This window comes from Chelon labrosus, assembly GCF_963514085.1.
Source record: "Chelon labrosus genome assembly, chromosome: 5".
In the NCBI taxonomy this organism is placed as follows: Eukaryota; Metazoa; Chordata; class Actinopteri; order Mugiliformes; family Mugilidae; genus Chelon; species Chelon labrosus.
Genome location: NC_140341.1, coordinates 30,604,609 through 30,622,087, shown reverse-complemented (window position 1 = coordinate 30,622,087; position 17,479 = coordinate 30,604,609). Strand labels below are relative to the sequence as shown.

The 17,479-nt window shown below is 41.0% G+C and overlaps 1 protein-coding gene across 4 annotated transcripts in view; it reads left to right on the top strand.

Annotated features, from left to right (window-relative positions):
* The window catches only part of gulp1a (GULP PTB domain containing engulfment adaptor 1a), an 80,828-nt gene that overhangs the window by 52,021 nt on the left and 11,328 nt on the right, over positions 1-17,479 (top strand). For 3 of the 4 annotated variants that reach the window (XM_084544745.1, XM_084544747.1, XM_084544746.1), the window contains 3 exons: positions 2,181-2,261; positions 13,919-13,980; positions 17,044-17,115. In XM_084544745.1, the coding sequence (XP_084400871.1) occupies positions 2,234-2,261; positions 13,919-13,980; positions 17,044-17,115 (162 nt within the window). In that variant the 5' untranslated portion in view covers positions 2,181-2,233. Of the gene's footprint in view, positions 1-2,180; positions 2,262-13,918; positions 13,981-17,043; positions 17,116-17,479 lie in introns of those variants that run through there. The other variant, XM_084544748.1, reaches the window with a different exon arrangement.

Here is a 17,479-nt window from a genome sequence, read left to right as displayed (position 1 = left end):
TGAAGAAAAAGCAGAAATCGTTAATGGGAAGCTGCATTTCTTTAGCACAGTACTATTATCAAAATAAAACAAAAAGACACATTTAAGTTGCTGGGAAGATCGAGGCAAGAGTGCACTTAAATCCAAAAGGCGAGCTTCAAGGTCACCACTGAAAAGGTCTTAATTTGTCAAACCAGAAACTGCAGAATAGTTTGATGAAGAGATCTGCATAATACTTCCTCTCTGTCTTTCTGTCTTTGGTGAAATGCAAACAATACCGCAGTCATTGCTCATCAGTCCATGCAGTGGTTTCAACAGGCGCATGTTAGACCTGTAAATAAGGAACACAAGTTGATTCTTTCAGCAGCAAACATATTCTGTTCTGGCAGACTGAGGAATGTCCCAGTCCCACCCTAAGGCTTGTTCCATTTAAACTTTCTCCAGCCCTTTCCTGGGCCTCTGTTTGAGTAAAATATCCCCTTACTGTAATAGCCTCATACACTGTATTTTTATTTCCACTCCATTCACTTGAATACCATACACTGTACGTTTTACTATGTGCGGACTAGAGGTTTTCATTTTTCAGAGCCTGATAAATCCGAGTTCATAAATCAAAGTGTTTTTTTGTTGGTTTGTTTGTCCCCAGCTCCTCTCAGCATTAATAAGGATATTTGACTCCATAGCATGACTCTATCATTTTCTAACTTATTTCTGAGCCTTAAAGGCATTTTACTGACAATATTGTTCACATAAAAGCCTGAACAGTGTTTGCTGCAGTGGCAGATGATGAAACAAACCAAAATTTAATGAGAAGAAGGCACAGTGCCATCCTTTTAAAATGTGATCTCATTTTCTCATTTTACATTTTACAAATGGCATCTTACACACTAGTTAGTGAACGAGTGGATAGGTCAAATGCAGAGAAAGAATTTCCCCTTGATTGATGAATAAAAGATTAATTATTATTATTATTATTATAAAATATGTCCAGGATAGAGATCTTCACCGGTACACTTGGTTACAGTTCATTCATTCATTCATCTTCTGTAACCGCTTGTCCTGTGAGGGATCACGTGGGGGCTGGAGCCTATCCCAGCTGTCAATGGGCGAGAGGCAGGGTACAGCCATGACAGGTCTTGATTACAGTTAATTTGTCAATTTGTAGTTGTCTGTGCGCTACGCTGTAACTACCCTGAACAGGGACATTCACTTCGAGAGCTAAAATAGTGTTCTTACTTCAGAAATTGTTTCTAGAACAGTTTGTCGCAGGATTCATCATGTTGACACTTTGGCGCATAGGCTTGAACAGGATTTGTTTTTCCATTGACTAAAAATTATAATAGCTCAGTCGTTGCATGATATATGCAAAATGCCACAGATGGAAAAATTCTGTTCATTTTCTAAGTTGTCTGGGCACAAGTTAATATGTTTGCAAAGGCAGGATTGAAATGACTGTTACATGGCAGGCTTTGCATGTTTCCCACCAGCAAAAGAGTAAAGAATATTGAATGCAGGGCGGGCTGACAGCTACTCAGTGTTGGGCAGTTAACTCTTGTGGTCCTCTAGAGTTTAGATTGCTGAGCTCTACTAGGAATGGATCCATAGCATAGGGCTGAAAGCAGTCAAAGTAGTAGTGTCACATTTTGAGATGCTGTGGAGGTGGACATTTTGCATACGAAAAAAATTGCTCCATTTTCCACAAGTTAGCACAGCACAACTGACTTTGACCACAACACACATTCATCTCTCACTTCGTCCAGACAATGTCACTATGAGTGGATTAGTTTATACCAACAATGTCAGAAATCTGCAGACCATTAGGAAACATGCAATAAAGTCCAATACTGGAATCTCTTGTGATTTTTAAACTTTAGGAATTGAGGTTCTGGTCTCTGTGAATGTTGTGCGTGTAGCTGAAACACTTGCCCTAGTTTTATTGGAAAGATTAGAACATTAATATCACTGACTGTAAGAGGATCATGGTAAGCAATGTCACATTTTACTGTGCAACATGGTTTCTTATTTTTGATGAGAAACCACTATTCCTGGACATGTATTGTTGATTCACTCTCGAAGGGTTGGAACTTTTCTTTTTGTTTTTTTGCTCAGAGAAAACTTTGGACTGTTTGTTTTTAGACTTTATGCCATTTAGTAAAGACATGAGGTCAGAACCATTTTTAACACACTTCTCCCTGTTCCAGGTGGAATATTGGCAGATATTCAGGAGTGACCTTGGAGACGCACATTTTCCACTATGAACCGCGCCTTCAACAGGAAAAAAGGTGAGTAGACATAACATTACCTTATGAAATTGACCTAAGCCTGTTTAAGCTGCAGCTGGGTTTCTGCACACCTCTCCATGCAGAGGTCTGACCGAAGAGTTGTATTGTTTATATTCACAGTACTTACTTTAATAGTAACATTCGTGTGGTATAGTGTGCTTACGATTTGCATTACTGAACACCATTTCACTATTAATACAAGTGATGCAATAATTCTTAAATTATAATTTCCATCAACTATCCATCAACGTCATACGGTCGGTCTCCAGTTATTTCACCTTACAAGTTTTTAAACATTTTTAAATTACTTTAAACAACTAATCACAATAAAATACACAACGTGGCTGAGTGGATTTGCAGTTTGTTAGCAATTTGATCCCGGAACATTCCACATGCAGAATTGTCCTTGAGCAACACACCAAACCCCCAGTTGCTTCTAGTGTTTGGCACTGGTGTGTGAATATGTGTATGCTTGCGTGAGGGAATACCAGTGCCAATAGGTAGAAATGACAATTTACCATTAACATCTACACTCAGGTTTGTTTAACATACACAATTTTGGAGTGATCTGCTCTCACGGCCACTTCAGTAGGTACGCTAGTGAAAACAAATGCATTCTAATATAACAATCCAGCACTAAATGCCCCTTCATGACTGTTCTAATGTTCTGTTTATGTTGATTCAGTGTCGGAAAGGTGGTAATTAAACTGGATAACCATTTGGTAAAATGTAGTTTTTGGTGTTACAATGGATACACAATGGATTGAATGAAAGTGTTTCTGTTATTTGGCATAGCCCACTGACTACAATAGTGTTGTCAAAATAATTGAAACGTGTCAGTACAACACAATGTGGTCAGTACTACAATCACAATCACAGCCTCCAAACAGCCTCCAAAATGAAAACATGGACCTCCCTTACCCTGTTATATCAGTATGCATTTGTTTCCAGCACTGCGCCTAATGAAATGGCTGCTGAGTGTATGTTCAAATGAAGATCTGACAACAGTCAGGTTTCTTCATTCATGTTTCTACACGCCACTGATGTCAAGTAATTCAACAGGAAATAGAAAATTTTCATGAATGCTTGAACTCCATAATAAAAGGTTTGCGTTGCCATGAATAGGATGTCGATACTGATTAGGATATAGTAAGGCTGAGAAGGTTTTGCATCCTACCCAGCTAGATTGTTTTGGTCAGAAAGATAGTTCTGTGCAATCACAACTACTTGTAGGTGGTACATCTGTCTTTCTAAGTGATCAGTCAGGAAACTTCTCATAAAGAATGTATACACTATCTTCACTGCCACATTATGACTGACACTAATAGATTATGAATGCTGAATTACTTTGGGTTAAACATGCTATATGACTAGTATGGTCTTTGTAAAAAGACAAAAACCAACAGAATGTTTGTCTCTAAAAATGAAAAGAAATTCTCTACATTCCATGTCAAGAGATAAGAGAGTCTAGAGCGCTTTATCTGGATGAAGCCCTCATTGTTGTGAAACCTTTTTGTTGAGTCTCAACTGCATGCCTTATCACTTTGCCCCATGCAGTTCATTAATTTGGCATGACTATAAAGTTGTTTCAAAGCTCACAGTGAACCAACAAAACAAAAACTAAGTGCTGATGTCAGTGTCTTACTTTCTCTGATGAAATGATTTTGTGTTTTAAATTCCTTAGCTACACAATATCAGATGCAGTTTGACAAACATTGGCTGTAATAAAACAACCCAAATATAAAATGGGTCATGCAATAACAGCTACAGAGTCTTGAGGTGACCCTGCCCAGATGCAAGAGGAGGATGGGAATGCAGTTTGTGAACAGCTTGATGTGTTTACCACCATCTGTCCCATCTGTCTAATATAAAGCCTTGGTCAGTGTGGAGGAAAGTGTCCTGGGACCAGGTGGTGGCGTAGGCTGTAAGGATTTTTGGTTTTAATTCAGTTTTCCCATAAGGTCCTCCTTAGATGTTAATGTGAGAGGGCTGAACCACCCCCACCACTTCACATTTAATTTCCATGTAACTGTAAGACATGGACTGCTGCCCATTTAATTTAACTTAAGTCATACGTGCATGTTCTCTTATTGTGGCACGCGTTGACTAAACAACGTACATTATAGTTAGCACAGGCCACACTTCGAAAGTTTGCTGTCTGGAGACAGGTGATGAGCGCTGCTATGTAAATGAAAATAAGCCCAGCACACCATGACCATTTGTTTCAGCTGTCGGAAGCTGCAAATGGTGCATCCATTCACCTATCTGCCATAACAGTGTGCTAAAGCATATTTACTGAGATAAGGACAACATTTTCCTGACTGCCACCATGCAGTATTACACCAACATACCAACAGACAACAGACCCTAAGGCTTCTCTCCAGATGTATTTTGTACAACACTTGTTACAGTCAGCAGTCAGTGCAAGTGGTGCCAAAAGGTTCATAATAGATAGCATAATAAATGCTTTCCCCTCCCAGGAATATAGGAAGTTTTTGTCCGAGTATACAATATACTATATATGTCTCAGTATGTTTGACCAAACTGAACAAATATAGTACAACTTCCATGTTTATTTTCAAATATATCCATACATAAATGCAATGGGATGACATTTAAAGTCGATCATTTAAATGTTTGGTGAAATCAAATCAAAGAAAAACAAAAGCAGAACTCAGGGCTATGTTTAATAATGAAAGTAAGAGCATTTACACACTTACAATGTGAAGGGAACTCAAGGGATTGAGACTGAACAGCTGTGTAGCCTTAAGAAAACCACTAATCAGTGAGACTAACTGGAAAAAAAGGCTTCAGTCTACTAGGGAGCATAAAGATTGGACTCTGGAGCAATGGAAGAAGGTCATGTGGTCTGATGAGTCCAGATTTACCCTGTTCCAGAGTGATGGGGGCATCAGTGTAAGAAGAGAGGCAGATGAAGTGATGCACCCATCATGCCTAGTGTCTACTGTACAAGCCTGTGGGGGCAGTGCTATGATCTGGGGTTGCTGCAGTTGGTCAGGTCTAGGTTCAGCAACATTATGTGTCCAAAGAATGAGGTCAGCTGACTACCTGAATATACTGAATGACCAGGTTATTCCATCAATGGATCTTTTTCTTCCCTGATGGCACGGGCATATTCCAAGATGACAATGCCAGGATTCATGGGGCTCAAATTGTGAAAGAGTGGTTCAGGGAGCATGAGACATCATTTTCACAGATGGATTGGCCACCACAGAGTCCAGACCTTAACCCCATTGAGAATCTTTGGGATGTGCTGGAGAAGGCTTTGTGCAGTGGTCAGTCTCTCCCATCATCAATACAAGATTTGGTGAAAAATGAATGCAACACTGGATGGAAATAAATCTTGTGACATTGCAGAAGCTTATTGAAACAATGCCGCAGATAATGTGTGCTGTAATCAAAGCTAAAGTCGGTCCAACGAAATATTACAGTGTGTGATCTTTTTTGCACCTTTTTGTTTTGGCCAAGCAGTGTACATGCATGTTGATGCATATTCAAGTGTCAATTTCTTTGGATAAGTGTTGTTTTAGTTATTCGACGCTATAGAAACCACTAGTTGCCATGCCAACCGCTCCGTAAAGCGGTTCTGTGGGACATGTGAGAGTTGTAAAAAAACAATTGAAAATAAGTACAGTGTATAATTCAACATTTTTTGTAAGTGGAGAGTAGTATTAATTAAACAAAAACACGAGTGAGTCTAGTGGAAGTGTGGTCGGGTGTGGAAAATTAAGTCTTTCAGTACAGCGATGGATTCTCGTGAGAAACACAGAGACTGGATGCATTCAGTTTCTTTTACGGTTTTATTGCAGAAAGAGAGAAGGAAGGAAGAGAGATAGTGAGACAGACAGGCATTCACACTCACACCTACGGCCAATTTAGAATCCTAATGAGCATGTCTTTGGACAGTGGGAGGAAGCCGGAGTACCCGGAGAGAACCCACACAGACACAGGGAGAACATGCAGAAAGGCCAGTCAGTCCATGGATTCGAACCCAGAACCTTCTTGCTGTGAGGCACCAGCGCTAACCACCAAATGACAAAATGGATGCTGAGGTCAGAGCTGCCAGGCAGGAGATCTAGATGAAGACCAAAGAGAAGGTTTATGGATATAGGGAAGGAGGACACAAAAGTAGTTGTCGTGAGAAAAGAGGATACAGAGGATAGTGTTAGGGAGGAATTTGTGGTGATGCCGATGAAGAAGAAGAAGTACCAAAATCCTGTATGTCTTATGCTGAAGGAGTTTATTTAGGCTCGATCGAGGAGTAGGCTCGATCGAGGAGAACAGAAGCTTCGTCATCACAACATAAGTGCATGAGTCCACCTCAATTCTAAGGGTCAAACAGTAAAGCTCAGATAGCATAGTAGGCTAGCCTACTACTCACCCCACAAACAATAACAGTCTAATACTGAAATTAAAATGCTGCTTGCTGAGTTACTGTTGGTGAATGATGGTTTTAAAAAGTGGTCTCACATTCAAGACTATTTAGTTCAGGATGGAAGACATAAAAGTACTAACCTAGTCTTATTTTCTCATCCAGTCAGAGTACACAATGTCTAATAAATAGCCGCTAGTGATAAGTACGTAGTGTTTTGAAAGAAATCCAGCTTACCACAGGTTCTACTACATGTTCCTGTTGAGTACCACTGCCAGTCAGAACCACCACCACCACCGTCATCAGCCATGGGAACTGATGAATGACCTGCCATCGAAAACATGTCTGTAATTTTGGCACATCTGATTTTTCTGCACCTCCTTTGCGTTTTCTCGCTATCTCAGAAGATCCTAACAGATAACGTTACGTTCATCCTACATTGCACTGCACACCACCGGCGCACCGAGCCTGAGCAGCCTTCCCCCCGAGGGCAGCAACTCAAGACATGCTCAAGTGTCCCCTTCTTTTGGCAGAGGGGGCATGATGGTGTATCGGCCAAGCCCCAGCAGTGCAGGTTGGATGGACTGGGAAGGACATCATAGATAGCTTGATGCAGCGATGGTTCCTAACCCAGTCCTTCCTCTGGCCACTGTTCCCACCAGGACTCCATGGCATAGCCGGGACTCTGCCTGTACCACTGCAGCCTCTGCACTCCACTTCCTACCGGTCTTGACCACTACCCCTGCAGCAGAAACTTTTGGGGTCAGATGACTCACGGAGTTGCAGCGCCTCCCTTGTACACAAGACTTCTCGATGGATTTCAAAGGGAGTGTGAGCTTGCCGGTCTTCCCATAGAGGGCGATGTTGCTCAAGCTCCTTGGCAGTCCTAACCATCTCCCGAGATGGCGGCCGACTCTCCATTCCAGATCTGAGATGGTGGTGATTGGAAATTCGTAGAGGAACAGTGGCCACAGTATTCTTGACAGAATCCCATGCTGATAAATCCATGCCTTGAACTTTCTTGGGAGGCCAGACTTGTCGACATCCTTCAGTCATCCCTCCAGCTCCTCACAGGTGTTTTTGATGGAGGCTGTGTCCCTGAGGCTGCTGTCAAAGAAGGCTGCTGTCAAAGAACTTCCCCAGTCTCTTGAAAACTATACACGAGTTTGTTTTTCTGTTTGCATTCTTACCACCAATAGGAATGCTCAAGTGTTACAGAAAAATAGCTGGGTGGCAGTTAGTACAGCCATGTCACTTCTGCACAACATTATCACATATAGGCTCAGTCAAGCCCAGACATCATTGTCATTCAATTTCTATGTTTTACGCATTTTTAAAAACATTTTTTTAACATTGAAAACTGACAACCCCTGCCGACAAAATGTATGCAGCGGTAAGTTGGTCTTTTTTTTTTCTTTTTTTCTTTAAAGGCCAGTTGCAAAAGTCCCATCTTGTACTGGAAAGAGCCTATCCTGAAGTTGGAGCTAAATAAAGACCCTCACAACATTCTGAACAACGCATATATGGACAACACATCCCCACTCCCTTGCACTGGCCAAACTGACACTAGTTTCCTGGGGATACGGACGGCACCATCTTGCGAGTTTGGAGCCAGAGTCTGTGCAGTATGGTCCCAGAGTGAAGCCACGTGGAGCTGCGATCTTGATGACCCGCCCGCACTTCTGCCACACGCACTCGCGTTTTCGTTTGATTTATACTGCGCACTGCACTACCTCCACCAATTACAAATAAATGTTGGATTATGCACTGTACTTATTCATTCATTCATTCATTCATCTTCTGTAACCGCTTGTTCCTGTTAAGGGTCGCGGGGTCTGCTGGAGCCTATCCCAGCTGTCATCGGGCGAGAGACGGGGTACACCCTGGACAGGTCGCCAGTCTATCGCAGGGCTAACGCAGAGAGACAGACAACCATTCACACTCACACACACACCTACGGCTAATTTGGAATCACCAATTAACCTAAAGAGCATGTCTTTGGACGGTGGGAGGAAGCTGGAGTTCCCGGAGAGAACCCACGCAGACACAGGGAGAACATGCAAACTCCACACAGAAAGGCCCAGTCGGCCCATGGATTCGAACCCGGGACCTTCTCGCTGTGAGGCATCAGTGCTAACCACCTCACCATTGTGCCGCCTCACTGTGCTTATTATTTTATTATAATTATTATTATTATTATTCGGGTCCTATGGGACCACTTTACATAGGAGTTGGCATGGCAGCTGGTAGTCATCATGATATCACATCCTGTTCCTACAGCATCAAATAACTAACTAAAACGAAACTTGGAAGAATGCATCAGCATTATAACTACCTAGAAACTGTCCTTGAAAAAAAATATTTGACATGTAGTTTAGTGTTTTAGTTGGGCCCAAGTCTCATCTACTAACATGGAGAAGGTGGACATTTGTTTTATAAAGCCATATGACAATGGCTATAGTCCTCTGGCATTTCCTTATTTGGCTCAGTATAATCCATATTGCCACTTCCTACAGACAACATTTGCTGCGTTTCCTCAACTTTACAGTTTGTGAACCCTTTCAAAAGCTTATCAACAGAACGAACAAGTGGTATGACATGAATTTGCTAGAACTTGATTAAAAATTATGAGCATGATACGATATAATTGACTCCAGTACAGCAGCCCTGCAATAATAAACCACCATGCACATTATAATGTTAAGTGTTTACTCTCAGAGAGCATCAATTTGTGAGTAAGTCGATTGCTGTGTTATTCTAGCGAGTTGTAATGAATCGCAGGGAGACTGTGACATTTTTTGTCCATTTCCCCAGATGTGATAGAGACTAAACCTCAAGTGATTTCCCCCCAAAGTGACTACAGTCCCTATTTCTATGAGATAGCAACATTTTGCATTTCCTTTTTAGTTTTTCACTCTGGCTTTATTCATACAGCTGGATGGATTTTTGTTCCCAGACAGCAGTGCAGTTTAAACTCAAAGTCTTTGTCTCAAAGTACCACTCTCCTGTTGGTCTTTGGTTGAATTGTGGTTTAGGTCCCTTCTGCATGATGGAGAACTGTGCATGCCCAGCAAATTCATTGTGTGTCATTGATTGAGCGCTGCAGTGAATTAGTCTATTGCCTGCCTGCTTCTTGTGGTCCTATAGAAAAATTGTGCTCTTACAGAGCAGCACTTGAGCAGCAAGCTTAAAAAGACAAGAGCATGGATGATGAATATTAAATAGGATTTTCTTCGACCAAAACACTGTTGTTACTGTTGATTTTATCAACAGCAGTTGTAGCAATTGTTATATTATTATTAAGATAAACCTGTTTATACACTGAGGGGAAATTGTGTGGTACAATAAAGTGAATACATAAACAAAAGTCAGACACTAGATTGAAAGTGAATTTACTTTTAATTCATTTGGTAGTTATTTTGAAGGATGCCAAACACATGTCAGTAAATTCATGCTTTGTTTTACTTTTTCTACAATGTAATCCATGCATGCTTTCCTTCACTTTGAACTGAGTGAACCATTTGAACACCTTAGCAGCAGCATGAATAAGTGGCGTAGCATAAATTTACAAGAGCTTGACAAAAACTCTGCATGAGTGCAGTAAGAACAGAGGTACTTGCAGTATACACCAATCAGGTGTAACACCATAACACAGACCACCTGTCTAATATTGTGTAGGTCACGCTTGTGCCTCCAAAACAGTTGTGACTCATCAGAGAATGGACATGGACCTTCTGAGGGTGTCCTTCGGTGTCTGGCAACAGAATGGGGGGACCTTTGCATTATATGGGTTGAAGGGAGGGGCTTCTGTGGGTCAGGCTTGTTCCAGTGCATCCCACACATACTTGATCAGTTTGGGATCTAGTGAATTCGGCTGCTGCCATGAAGCTGCATCAAGGAGTGTCATTGCTATGGGGTGGGGGTGTCTGGTCTGGTCTAGGTGGGTGCTACATGTTTAAGTAGCATCCACATGAATACCAGTCCAAAGTTTCCCAGCAGAACATGTGATTTCTTAGTTTTTTATTTTTAATAGATTTGCAAAATCTCAAAAAAAATAAAAATAATAATTCACGTTGTCATTATGGGGTGTTGTGTGTAGAATTTTGAGGAAAAAATGAATTAAATCCATTTTGGAATAATGTGAATACTTTCCGGATGCACTGTATTAACCATTTTATCTGTCTATACTGTTTAATTAGAACAGATATCAGGTTCAGTTTTAGAGTGTTGTTGGACAATAATGGATGACCTGTGGGTCAATGTGTTAGAATTTGTTATACTTGCAACTTAAAAAAACAGAAAGCTTTGTTTACTATTTCCTTGGAGAGAAAGCATGAAGACAGCTGTTATAGCCTTGGTAAATGGCCTTGTTTTTATAAAGCACTTTTCTACCTATTGGTACTCAAAGCGCTTTACAGTCACAGATGCATCTACCCATTCGCTCACACAAGCACTCACACATTCACACACCAGTGCCACGCACTGGGAGCAACTGAGGGTTCAGTGTCTTGCTCAAGGACACCTCTGCATGTGGCACATTCTGGGGATCGAACAGCCACAGCCGCCAGTGCTCTGAACACTAGTTGATGAGGTGCAAGATGCATCAAGGACTTGTGACCTTTATTCTGCCACACATTCTTAGTGGTTCTGCATGAAACAGAACCCGCCTCAGGAGAAAGAACACTAGGGTGTGACAGAAAGGCAGTGACACTTGTGACATACTGCCGTCACTTGAATTTCTCCCCATCTTCATCCAACACCTGACAACTCAACCACACAGAGTGCCCTTTGGCTGACCTGGCCATTGCTTGTGCCACTTTTGTCGTGATCACATAATTGTCATTTTATTCAGTTAAGAGAGACACCAAGTTATCCTCCCTCCTCTCTTGTATTAATCAGAACAGTGCTCTGACACCTTGAAAAAATGTCAGCCTACCTGTCATCCCGCTGTGTCAGCCCTCGCCGCTCACTTCCTTTCTTTCTCTTTGCTCTTTCTTGGAATTTAAAGTCTCTTTGTCTCTGTAGTCGGTAAAATAGAAAATGTTTTATCCCTCTATCAGCCTTCATTCAAGAGAGAAATCAATTCCTCTTTGTAGGAGAATGGTATTGCACAGCTGTTCACTAAACTTAGAAGAAGGACAATGAAAGTATAAGAAAGACTTGAGTTCACTATGTGGTGTCATAAAAAGAAAACTTACGAACACCACTATTTTTGTATGTTAGCAGTTGTTTATCTTTGTTTCTTCCCATCAAAATGATTTCCAGGCAAATAAAACATGACTTCTTTGCAAGACTTTGCCAGTTGGTTTCCTTGTAAACAATATTGTTGATAGGCAACCATAAGCAATCCCAATTAAGCAAACATGGGGCACCAGATTAACGCTAATTAGAATAGACTTTAAATTCATTAAGCCACTAAGCAACCACCATCAACGTAAACAAAGTAATTAGCATACTTATGCAGAGGACAAGGTAAAGTTGATTCACATTGTTTGCACCTTACAAAGTCTTGATTATTGCAATCAACCTACGGGAGTCAAGTGCCCCAAGGTCACAGTCATGCATCTTTTGGTCACAAGATTCATTAACGGGGTGATAAGCCATTTATGAGTGGGAAATGAGGAGCGAAAAGAATCCTTAATCAGTAAATGATTAAGAAATGTGGAAAAGAGCATAATGGGATGCTTTGGATTATGCTGTCAGTGACCTGTAATGATCTCTGAATTAAACCACTGCTCGCTTTGTGTTGGTGTAATCTTTAATAAGACTCTAGTGAAAATGTTGAAGACATGACATGCAATTCTCACTTTTGGGGCTTCTTCTACATTTAGCAGGGTGTGTGCCATGTCTACCAGCTCCGAAAAGCTGATACAAATCCATGCATTCAGTTTGGTATGAGTGGTCTGAGAGTGAAAAATGTGTCATTCAACAAGCTGTTTCAAATTTGAGCCTTGTGTGACGTAGATCATTTGTTCTGAGCATAAGACCCACCCCTGAGCCTTGTCCTTACAAGACTCAGACCACCCACTCCCTCCCCTGTACACAGGTAACGACGACGCTATTGAAGCCACATTTCGTTTCAGCAAGCATTGGATAAGCGGTCCAGACATGTAAGCTGCTCTGTGCTCGGCTGTAAAGGCTCATAGGCATCTTTACATCAAATCCTAGCCTCAGGAGAAACAAGAGCAAAGTGGCGTTACTTAGCATACATTTGCCGGAAGATCTGCTTATCATGACCACTAACTACCGTAGATATGTAGCATAGGTGTCACTAAACTCTAGCCTACTAAAGCAAACATCACTTTCATTTTATGCTCGAATTAGTTGCTGTTTGGTACCTGCCAGGTTAGTGGCTCAAAGTAGCATTAAGTTCACCAAACGTTCAGAAACGTATTGGTCAAACCTTTATTGCTGAACTTCTTTGGCAATAAATCTTCTTCTGTAGTTCTGCTTTCAAATAGATGGACTGATGTGGTTTCGGAGTGTTGCACTGCCGATATAGTATACTGATACACTGAACGGTTGCCAAGGCAACACTACTAGAGGGGCAGGGTAACAGCTCATTATCAGGAGGGAGGGGGGATGGCACCAAAACGGCTTGCTGTGAAAAGGGCTGTTTTTGACCTGGTGGATAGGGGCCTGTTTATCAGAGTCACTGAGTATTTTTTACCCAAGGCATGTAACAGAGATTCCATCAAGTCATGAAAGAAACACATCAACTTGTTAAAATGGGCATGCTGTGTCACCTTTGAATCATAAACTGTATGCAAGGTTTGATAATTCGTCAAATATCATACTGGTCCAAAAAAAATAAAAATTAAAAATGCAGTCAACGTTGATTGTCAGTAACTTCAGAGGTACTTGTTTGATGGGTGGGCTTGGTATACTATCATGGTATACTAGGACCATTATTAATTACTATTAATTATTACACCTGTAAATGCCCTACACTGAATAATCAAAATGTCTGTGAAATAGGCTTATCAGGGTCAAAATGTATCAAATGGTGGTGATGGTGGGTTGTTGCTGAACACCCAGGTGTGAATATAAGCTGTGCAATAATTGACTAACTAGTATATGCAAAACAAATCATTACCTCCAGTGGAACATTTGGTGCAGCTCATTTTCCTAATGTGACAGATTTGTACATGTGCTCTGATGAACTGTATAATACTCATCGTTCACATATTCACTTAAGATATTCCCATGTATATGTGCCTTGATTAAGACAGCTGTATTGATCGAGTTGTTTGTGCCATTTCAGATAAATCATGGATGCACACCCCGGACGCTCTGGCTAAGCACTACATAGCATACAATGCCAAGGTAGGTATCACCATCAAGCTTCTGCATTCTAATGAGCTTTGTAAAAGGATGCCTATGCTTTTATAGTGAAAGCAACAGAGTTAACAACAAATCCCCCTTTTATGGCTTCCACATATGTCAGTGCCCTTTAGTTGGACCAGTCAAAACCCATGTGTTCCGTGATACATTTCTGGTAATAAAGCTATAGACTCTATGTACAGATGCACAAATCCTCTGAGACCCTCATCGGGGTTTCTGAAGAATGACACTGAAACTCTCAGTCTCAGTTGTAGTCTCAGACCCAGACATCTGATTAGGACTTTCGTTTGTAAGTGGTGATAGATTTCATTTTCTGTCCGATTCACTTTAAGTATGAACTGTCAAAAATGTAACTTTTGTAACAGAGCACCTGTGTTCCCTTTGTGTTGTGATGGAAAAAATCCTTCCCATCAAAGTTTAATTTGAAACTTAGACTTGGGCATCTGTTGGAACCAGCAAAAACACCTGGTCCCCAAGTGAGCATCACTTTAAAGAAATGGGAGCATTTCCCTGTCAGGCTGGTTTTCTGCTTCATTTTGACAAAGAGTTTCTTCACTGTGAGACACAGAATCTATCAATGTGCGTCCTGTGCTTCAGAAATGCTATTCTGGAATGGAGGTGGAACTCTAAATTTGCCACGTTCCCCAGACTGCTGAAGATTCCTTCCAGAATGCAGCAAATCAAAATGAAAGCAGGTTGTCACATCTCATACTCTCTGCATATTGTCATCTTTCATTGATGAGTTCCCTGCCTGGGTAAATTTGCTGACATCTGAGTAAACCACTTCTCACTGAAGAACTCGGAGGGAATGGAAGAGCCAAAGTGCAGAGAATGTGCTCGACCTATTGTCTCTGGTTCAAAGCACTGACAGTTGTTAAAATATAAGCACAGTTAGTGATTCACTCTAAAATGTTCTTGCTAGTTAGAACAAAAGAAGATCTCTAGCTTTGTCTCAGGAGAAGTAATGATTTCTTTCTCATCCTCTGTCCTCTGTCATTTAGATTTGATGGCACTACAAAATTACTCTAATTACATTTTTTCAGTTTAATCTCAGGTTTTCTTCCAGGTTTTCCAGGTGATGAAGCACAACAGAAATCTCCATATGGAAATGTTTTCAGGACTGCAGTTTAAGATTATAGGTTGCAGTGTCAGTCTCTTTGGCGACACCTATGGCAATAAGATAACAGAAATTCGTGAATTTGTTCATTCATCTTCTGTAACCAGTTGTCCTGTGAATTGATTGACGAAACAGTTCAGTGAGAACATAATCAATGTTGCAACTGATGAAAATTGTTATTGGCTGTAGTCAGTAATTGGTTCACACATGTATTGAGAAACCCATGAATACTAAACTTCTACATCCTACTCCAAAGCAAGACAGATCAGCAGTTGTGTGTTCAAGCCAAACACTGTCATTTGCAAGTCTGAGATTTACCAGCTGAGTTGGCTTTTTCATGTTATGAATTTAATTAGCTTCCTGTTCTTATGATGTGACAGCCAAGGCAGCAGTCAGCTTCTGATTCAATGTCCTGCCACTTCTTGGTTCCTATATGTCTCTCTACATTTGACTGTTACACAGTTTCTAAAAGTACTTTTTAGGCACTTCTCTGTGTAACTGACCTGTAGGGTAGATAAGAAAAGAAAAGGCTGAGGGATGAATCTCAGCGCTGCAGTCTGTCACATGCAATCATATTATATTCATAAGTCATATTAGGCGTAACATGGGTCCTGGCCTTTCTAGAGTTGGATAAAAAAAATCTGAGTGCCTTTTAGTTAGGAGTAAGTGGGCATAGGGCTTCATTGTGTCATTTCAATGAACTTCTCAGATTTGCCACAAGGTTGAAACCTGTGTGCATTTGAAAGGATGGATCTGTAAAGAATGGGAGGCAAGGGTGGTACATTTTCATCTGTATGCCCCAATTGATGGATGAGCCCCCCAAGCTTGGTTTGCCTTGTGAAACCCCTTCATCCGCAAAATGCACTGGTCAGGAACAAGCACCTCTCCATTATATTCTGGGCATCTGTCAGCAATACTCCCAGACATGATGATAAGTGTGCAGAGTACATTTGTCACACCTGTGCAGATTGCTGACACTTTACTTAAAAAGGCTCAATCTGTTTTCTGGTTCAACTGAAAAGTACCAGTTGGGTGTTGTTTCTCTTTTCTTATTGCATTTCGAAATGCAAAAATATAACTCTCTGTCGAACAGAATTCCAATAACATTTATAGCAGGCGTAATCAATATCTTTAATTCTTTCCTTTTTAAAATTTCAGGTACACACTGGCGAACTGTAAATATTAAATCTCATAAATGTTACTATTCTGTTCTGGATGACAGAATAAACAAAATGCAACAGACATGTGCATGACAAACAAATCTGTTATAGCATCACCTCACATTGTTAAAGGGACATTAGCAAAGCCAAGTCATGGAATGCTTCACACAGATTTGATTGTGTAGAGAAAATCCTTGTCTGTCTGAGCTGCCTGCTGCTTTCCAGTGGGAGACATTGTTATTTTGTTTTTGCCAACCTTTAAGGGGCTGACACCAGTGTTTGTGAGGTCTGATATTGGAACAGACTCCACACATTAAGCTCAGGAGGCAATGAAGCAGTGTTTGTGTGTGTGTGACTGGAACAAATATTGCTGTTGCTGCCAGATGGAACGCACAATATTCCAGCACAAAGATTAAGGGCTCCATCTGTTGGAGAATGGCAAAAGTTCTGCTCTATTGTGTGTGCGTATGTATGCACATGCATTTTGTACCTCATTGCAGCTGAAGTACAAGATGATGAAGAAGAAGAAAACATATGCATGCTTCTAGGATGTGAGCATAAATAATGTGGTTGTTGGTCTTTCCTACTGTTAATGACCCAAGAATAATCCCACCATTTGTGAGATAGATTTTTAACCCACATTTGTCTAATGACAGAACACCTCCAAGTAACTGTCACATTCACGTGTGCAATTTACTGCACCAAACGTTTATACACTGTATACTATATGTCACATCACAAATGTAAACCTTTTTGTTTTCCTCCTAGTTCCTTGGAAACACCGAGGTTGAAGCCCCCAAAGGCACAGAAGTGGTGAAGGATGCAGTTAGAAAGCTGAAGGTAAAGCCAGTTTTCTCAGTAAGCTGCAGCCTGAAGGGAAGGAGAGTGTTCTTGAGTGACCAGATTGGATTGGAAAACTGGTGCAGGGGAGGTTGGAGTGAGTGACAAATGCTCCCCTCCCTCATCCGTTACTAGCGAAGGTGCCCTTTGAGTTTTCCAGCTCTCTAACTGCTGAATAAGCACAGCAGTCTGCTCAGTCAAACGTCCCTCATGCAGATGTAAAATTTGTCAGCCAGCCAGAAGCCAAACGCTTGTCCATTTCTGCTAGAAGTGCTAATATAATGCTTTCGGTGTTAAAACATAACATGAATGCAGCTGTAACCTTCAATTAAACCTGCAATAACTGACCTTTTTCTAATTTGTG